This window comes from Synchiropus splendidus, chromosome 4 (assembly GCF_027744825.2).
Source record: "Synchiropus splendidus isolate RoL2022-P1 chromosome 4, RoL_Sspl_1.0, whole genome shotgun sequence".
In the NCBI taxonomy this organism is placed as follows: domain Eukaryota; kingdom Metazoa; phylum Chordata; class Actinopteri; order Syngnathiformes; family Callionymidae; genus Synchiropus; species Synchiropus splendidus.
The window spans coordinates 27,185,924-27,194,071 of NC_071337.1; the positions used below are offsets into that span (position 1 = coordinate 27,185,924).

The following is an 8,148-nucleotide window of genomic DNA, read 5'->3' on the forward strand; positions in this document are numbered from 1 at the left end:
AAAAAATAAATTTAAATAAATGTTGAAATTCACAAGTTGGAATCTAATGGGTTATCTTTTTAAAAATAGGTATGAACTGCTAATAGTTATGTCAAAGAAATGGAAATTCCAACGTGGAATTGATTGTTTATGAAAACAAACAGAAAGAAAGTAGGCAGTGTCTGTTTGTTTGTTTTGACCAATTAATCCCAAAACAACATTTAGAAATGGCATTCAATACATTCAAACGACAAGCAGTTGCCATGTGAAAATGTGCACTGATTGGGTTCAAACATGCTAAATGGACATACACATCTGGAAACTGAGTAAATACTAGGAAAAACAAATGTTAAACAATGACAGAAATATGTTTTGAGGAAAAGAACAAAAATGTAGCAGTTTTCCTACCTTCAAAGATCCAATTACAACTTAAATGAAGAGATACACATGAAGTGATAGTTATTAAAGAAGGTTTTGATCACACCACTCCAAGGCAAACAACACATGTTTAAGAGGTTAATGTATCGCATTGCATTACACGTAATGCATGGTGTGTGAAACAGTAGTTGAGGTGATGAAAGATAAAATGTTTGGCCCTTTGATAGAAGACAATTCTTTATCCTGAGTGCTCTCTGTGTGTCGCGTCAACACATGGTTGTCTGGGTGATGATTGTATATTTATGTTTATTTCACTTCTACAGCTTCCCTTTGAGTGCAATAAAGAATAACAAACATGGACACCTTGTTTCCTGTTACTGTGTGAATTCCAATTAATTGAGACTGTACTCTACGCGTATTCAAAGTATATGGCACATTACGTTGCGTACTGAGGTAGGGTGTAACTTCTTATCTATTTTTGCAGCATGTAAAAAGTAACTGAACGGTTCAGGCTCAGTCCAATTTCAGGTGCCGTGCAAAGAGATGGATGAGACTTTAATGAGCCACTCTGGCACTGAGGTGATGCATTCACATAAACAGAGAAGCAACACGAGCCCCCCCCCCTCACTCTCGCATTAGAACAGGATCAGGTCGAACAAGGACCCTCCTTGTCCAACAGGTCCTACTATCACCCCAGTGTGAACGAGCTGAGTGCCCAGCACAGTATCGCATGTTAAACCTGATGACCTTTTCTGCAGACAAATAGCCTGGTGGGCCGGGACTGCGCAGACCACGGGAGCCTCTGTTATGATTCGACTTGAAACAAAAGTTCACGCTCCCAGTAGCGGCGTCTCATAACTCAGCTCGCAAAGCGTGGATCGTCATCAGCTCCCACACAGCGTGACCAACAGGAAACACTCAAATAATGACCCAAAACAGAGCAGAGAGGCTCATCACAGGCCGGCTGGCCTGCACATTCCTCTGTTGCATAAGCATTCAGCTAAGGAGCCAAAGGTCAGCCAAACAACAATGAAGACCAGTCTGAAGTGATGAGTGGGGAGGGAGGAATGAGACACCTTGCTGGCGTTGCTGCGACTCAGAGGAGCTCTTTTATCAGCCATTACAGCTTCAGTGGGTCGAAGATTGAGCTTCCCAGATGCTGCGAAATCTGCCGCACAGAACGAGGTGGTGGACAATGACCCAGCGCATCCATTCACACCTGTCTGCTCATATTCACATCACACAGACAGTTTGGGTTCATTTGCATAGTTTGAGCCTCATTATGTGCAAGAGCAGGAGAGAAAACAGAGACAGATCAAAGGCCGCTGAAGTTTATCGCAGCTGTGGGACAACTTTCCATCAATGAAACAGACATGCTCCACATTTGATATAACCGTATCATTACAGGAGCGGAATTTTATTACTCATGAAGACAGACATGAAGAGTGACAGAAGTGGAAAAGGTCAAAACCCCGCGCTGTTGAAGGAAGTGATGAACCCATGAAGCTTCATGAAGCTGCGACCTCAGGTCAAGAGCCCACTAGATGGCACTCTGTGTTCTTCATCTCTGGCTTTCAGCAGTTATTTAAATGAATCTGCGCATCATTCCTTTACTCGAGAGCACCACCTACCGAACCATAATTCATTGCATTTCAATATTTGATGACATAATGATCAGTGATGAGCGATGTAAATTAAATTTTCCATCCTTCAGCATAATCACATTTGGTCCGGTTATGACATCACACGGTATAATGTAGCACTGCTGGATATGGTGCCTTGAAAAAAATGTATGCACAAATAATCTGCGTTATTTGGATTTTTTTCTCCCGTAATCAATTCATTTCTCTAACGCTAATAGGGATATTTCTGAATTTAAGTCTCAGAAAAATGCCACGTGAGAGCCAGTGCCAAAAGCGGAGCCACATATCTGAGGTCTTAAAGCAGCAGCAGAACGTATTTTCAAACTATGATTACACTTAATAGAAATGATGGTTGGCTGCATTTGCAAAGCTTCACGAGGCATTATTGTTTTTACAAAGAGCTCCTGTAATTTTCCATCTGATTGAGAGAGGAGACCACAATCTACCGCATAATTTCATGTAAAAAAAAAAGTGAATTCATGTCACAAACAAAAGACAGAAGGCCTGTAAGTTTGCTGGTGTGTTGGTGACTTCTGCTGCGACACACACAGGACTATCAAAGCAATTCAAATGGTTGACATTCCAAGATAGAGGGTGTGGCTGGGAAAGGTTTTCTTTTCAGTTGTCAACCAAAATAACAAACACCATTTTGGTTTCGCCGGTGAAACTCACTCATGGATTCAAGGTTTTGCGACTCATTTTATGATCACGCCCGAAACTGAATACAAACGTGAGTGAGTCATTATTGACCCAGTTTCTGATGAGAATGACGATTTCAGACATAAAAAGACTACAATGACTAGTTTAGTGGGAGAAGACTGGATGAAACTCCAGTTTGCAGGGCTAAATATCGACCTAATTCCAGCCTCAGCTCAAACGTATGATGAGATGTTCAGTGATGTGGCAGTGAGTGAGAGGAAGATACTGCAACACCACTGATGTTCCACCGGAGGCCGGTCTCATACATTGCTTTATTGAAAGTCAGTTTATTCAGATCTCGTCTGTATCATGTTCAGAGGAGTCACTTGTGAGCAAATCCCAGGGCATCACAGCAAATTATTTTCTTGTTATCATTGCATTGTCAACAGTTGAAGCAGGGCTCCAACTCATTTAAACTATGTATTTGATCATATTTAAAGAGTGACATTGCAGGCCCTCCATTAATAAGGCAAAACTCACATGAGTAAAAACCCGACATCCCAAACTCTATTTCTCACCACTTCTCAGATGAATATTTGAAGACACTACTGTCAAACACAAATGAACTGCTTGGTATGAACCACACATTTTGACTAGAACTGTGGAGGAACGCACAAGTCTGTTCAACACCTCCTGGAGAACAAATCCTCGTGGTTTTCCTGAGTGCAGCATTCCAATCTCATCAGATTACTTCCCACCTTCACCCATAACAGCACAGAAAGGCACTCCAATTTAATCAGCACAACCTCAGATATTTGGCCCAGCGGCCCGAGCTGGCTCAGGACCAGATTTCCGAATGACTTTACTCGCCTCTGCTGAGCACCTAATAACAGGATGCCGAGCGCCAACTGAGGAGCCGGTCGAAGCTCTGCTGCCCCCGGGCACTGGGATATGGGTGGCAGTCAAAAATGTCAAGTAAAAGTGGAACTCCAGAAATTCAAACGTATCACCAAACTTGATTGTAGGGACGGCATCAAACCTTTGGAGACATTCCAATACACACACACACCTCAAGACACTCCGACTGAAACCTCCTCCAAATTTCCCTCCCTCCTCCTCCCCTCCTCACATCTGTGCGCTGCTTTCATTTCACTCACAACAGAGGCCCGATTAAAGCAGACACATGTACGGCAGGAATTTGGAGACTTTGGGGAAACAACTGTTATTCTCTGATTTGAATCAGTCATGCCAGGGAGAGCAATTTTTTTTCAACATGGCGGAAGGAAAACAAACAAAAAAAGTCCTTAAAAAGTTACCAGCTGACTATATTCCAATAGAATGCTGGAACAACCAACCAAAAGAAGCTTCAACTTCAAACTTCAAATACATAAATACAGATGTGTGCTATGAAAATCCTGTGGTTGGACAGTATGCTCATGAACATATGGAAGGTGATTTGTTTTGGCTACGGTGAAGCAAGTCGACGTTCTTTCACCCCAGGCTCAGCGCAATGCACGCATCATAGGAAGTCAAAAGTGTCCTTGATTTGATCCTTACTGTTGCTTCATCATCTAGATAATCAACTAGAAGGAAAGTTACTATGGTTGCAATGGACTTGGGCAACAAATGAAACACTTGGTCTATGTAAACAATGCAGGTCCAAAGTTAGGCCTCTGGCCATTTGGAGCGGTGACAGTTGATGCTGAAAGCTGTTTACACTTATTACGGCTTGGGCTGTTGCAGTACACTGTGGGACTTGTCATAGTGAGTGGTCACCTGAGAGCAGATTCCCAAACTGTGTCAGAGGCCACAGTTCTTTAGAACATTCCTCCTTCGAAATTCTAGCCATTTTAAGAGTCTGAAAAGGTGGTCAAATATCTGGTTTAAATGTGTGATCCATTTAGCAAACCGCATTTGTGTGAAGAGCATTTTAGGCATTTGCTTATCATTCACTGGTGCAACTTTTCCTTTGAAAATTCCCTTGGATTTATAATCTTGCTGTTGATGGACACATAATCTTGAGTGCGATAATTGTTACAGTTTCTTATTTCACTTTCTTTTTGTCATTAATGAGGTCAAATGTCACTGTGAGCAGGTTGGTAGTGCGGAGGGAAGTAGTTCCGACAGTATGACTTGGTGTTTTATAGCTCTTTTCTGAACCAGCAGATAAGTTTGGGTTATCACGGGCGAGTTTAATGACACTTCTGTGGATCAGCAGACACCTAAGAGTGTATTCATGTGACTCACCTCATTGGAGGGCATGCTGACAACACCTGTGGACCTCCTCTTCTCCCTCATCTTCCTCTTCTCTATCTGTCCTTTGCCCTTCCTGGCACTGGGGCCCGTGCTCTTCTTTTCTTTGCTCTTCCCGGGAGACGGGCTCTCCTTGTCACTGTCATTACCTGTCATGGTGCTGAAGTCCGGGGAGGAGCACTGGGGCTTCTTCACGCTCCCTGCGGGTACAGAGGCTGCGGCGGCGGCGGCGGCGGCAGCGGCGGGGTGGGCAGGGGGCTGCATGTCCTCCTCTGGACTCTTAATCGCACCGCCGGAGGCGGACCGAACCACCGGGGAGTGGGAGGAGGGGAGGGAGTTCCCGGCGGATGCACCTCGGTCCGGGCTGCAGCCGAGTTCGGCGGCCGCAGGATCAGACGCGGCGTGGCGGCCGGCGGTGCTGTTGCTGACAGCCAGCGGGGCACCGGTGGCCTCGGCGATGTCCCCGAGCATTTTAGCTCGCATTTTCTCTCGCTTCGCTTTCCACTCCTCCAAAAAGTCCGTCGTGGCGTTTGACTTGAAGCCGCCCGTTGCCATGTTCAAAGTCTGTGGTGCAGTTGATAAGGAGTTTTCCTAAAAGCTCCGCATTCCTCAGAACGAGCTCGAGTTTCTGGGAGAGAGGAAGTCAAAGTGAGATAAACGTGGCGACTGTTCAGTATCACCTCAGCGACGACGTCTGCAGGAACCAGCAGGTTCTTTGAAGTTTGCTCGAAATACTCGCCTCAGTTGGAGGAGTTTCAAAGTTGCCAAAGTAGGAGCCGCGTGTCCGCAGGGAGGGAGAAACTCACCTGTGTGAGGCTGTATCGGTGTCGTGATGCGGTCCCTCGGTGTCACCAGGTGCGCCCGCGGTCCGCCTGCGTGAATGGCGCTGGGTCCGGAGCGTTCAGAGGCGCGCGGCGCTCGCTCTGCCCCCTGGCACTCCGGCAACACGCGAACACTTCCGACTTCAGCCGAAGGGACGCTCGAGCCTTATTCGGCTAAAATCGGACACTACACCCGGTTCAGTGTAAACCGTGTGTATTTTAGCGAAAGTCCGGAAGGAAACACAAAACAAGAGAATATTAGATGATGAAAAACGAGGCAAAACTAAATAAATGAATAAACATAAAAAAACAATAAACACACACACGCAATTCTTACTCTATCTACAACTTCTGCTATTACGATTACATTAAACAATGAATAAAAACATCATGGGAGTGACTTGTTAATCTTAAATAATCTTTCAACATAGCATAAATGAAAATAAAAATGTAGAGCTGTTGTAGCGGCGACTCACCTGCTCCTCTGTAACTGTGACACGAGTGGATCAGTGCCCTACAGAGGTCTACGGAAACATTTGAAAAGCACTGAGACAGTGCATACATCTGTTAAGATTTCCACCAACATATTTCCTTTGTATCACCCATTGCTTTTTTTTTCCTCATGTCAATTGGCATTTAGCTCATTCAGCAGGTGGCAGTAGCATTCGGGAACTTGCACGCACAGCATGCACAGTAAACGGTAGGAAGAGTTCTTCAAGCTCAAACTGGAGCTCCTCGCCACAGAAAGTGACTATACTTTAAAAAATACTTGTTTACCTGGATGGTAATTTAGAACTGCATCTGTTCGAATCATCTGTTTCTGAGGTATTTTGACAGAATATAGCTTATTTATCCACAGAGTTTAATGTGTGTGTATTGAATTTGAAATTTTGTGTTTGCTACAGCAGATGGAAGGCCAAATGAAAATACCAAACAAGAATCTTCGACTGATATTACTTTGGGCTTCATATATTAAATATACATTTGAAACCATAATTATGAACAAAAGTTCTATGGATGTTGACAGATGAGACAGTAACACTGAATAAACATCATATTTTTAAATAAGTTTGAACTTCTTTTTCAGTAACTAAAATATGTTTTTTACTTTTACTTTCACCAGATCAAACCTGTCCATCTTGTTGTCCGTCTTGGTCAGTGTCCCATCAGCAGTGGTTGTTTTTACGGCAGCAGACACTTTGAAACCTGAGCCTCCACAGTTCAATTTGGGTCAACAAACCACCAACTGCTCCTCACAGTTTCCTTTTCGGGTTTTGGAGGCGGTGCGTTTGAGTTTGCCGCGTAAGCACCTGAAGTGATTTATGTGCCTGGATCATCACACAATTAAAGCACGACGTTTCTGCATGAGAGCACTTGTTGGTACTTGAGTCTTCCCACGCAGATCTCACAGACGGACTCCCAGAGGCGCTGGTGACTCATCCATCCCAAATCCACGACACACTGATGTGGAATTCTAATGAATAGTTATAAAAAAGTTTAGAACATATGCCTTTTTGATGCAATTCTATTTTGTTGGATATGAGAATTCGATCTTGAGCTGTTTATTTACACAAATTAAATAGGTATTTCTGAGTAATATAAGTAGTATAAATTCGTTTTTTGCAAAATTTGTGTGTGTGTGTACTTGTATAACCCATCCTTGTGGAGACCAATTCTTGACAAACCACTATCCTTGTGGGGACCTTGTGCCTTTGCGAGGTCCTTTTGTCAGTGCCCACAGGTCGAAACCTCAATTTGAGGATAAAGACTTCAAAATAACTGGGTCATTATAATTGGGTTTCACTTTGGTTCAGAGTCCTGGTTAAGGTGAGCCATGCGTTTTGGATGGGTAGGTTTAGGGTGAGAGGCTGGGGAAAGGGTTATGGCAATGAGCGGTCCTCACAATGTCCCCACAAGGATACCAATACAAATCTGTATCTGTAAATATAGTGCCCCACTGTCCCTGTCTGCACGTATATCTAAAATCCTGAAGGACTATTCATCATGCAGCTCACGATCTGCTGTAATAATCCTTCATTTCATTCCTCCCAAATGCTTCTGCCTGTTACCTCTGGGTTGTGTTTGTCCCCAAACGGTGATTTAAACCTTCTATTAACGCTAACTTTGCCACCAACCGAATTTCTTTGGAAGATAACAGCGGCATGAGTCTCAGAGCCTCCTGTTATGTTTTTCACCGCATCAACTCCCAAGGATGCTCTGACTTTCACAACATATTGCTGTGTCAATTTTCAGGGACTACAAATGAAGAGAAATTGCTCTTTAGATATAAATAGAGTCGTTTAAAATCTGCCGCAGTCATTCATTCACCCAGTGGCAGCAGGAGAAATGAATTCGAGGGGGTGGGACTGTATCAGTTCCACATTCGAAGATCTCAGTAGTTAACACAAACAACACAATAATAATGCAGTGTTATC

General features: G+C 43.8%; 1 protein-coding gene across 2 annotated transcripts in view; it reads right to left on the bottom strand.

Moving 5' to 3' along the window:
• Positions 1 to 5,856, bottom strand: part of pawr (PRKC, apoptosis, WT1, regulator) — a 45,614-nt gene extending 39,758 nt beyond the window's left edge. Inside the window, exons 1-2 of one of the 2 annotated variants that reach the window (XM_053863126.1) lie at positions 5,699 to 5,856; positions 4,887 to 5,520 (exon numbers count right to left, since the gene is read on the bottom strand). In XM_053863126.1, the coding sequence (XP_053719101.1) occupies positions 4,887 to 5,447 (561 nt within the window). In that variant the 5' untranslated portion in view covers positions 5,448 to 5,520; positions 5,699 to 5,856. Of the gene's footprint in view, positions 1 to 4,886; positions 5,521 to 5,631 lie in introns of both variants that reach the window. The other variant, XM_053863127.1, reaches the window with a different exon arrangement.
• Between the last annotated feature and the right edge of the window lie 2,292 nt (positions 5,857 to 8,148).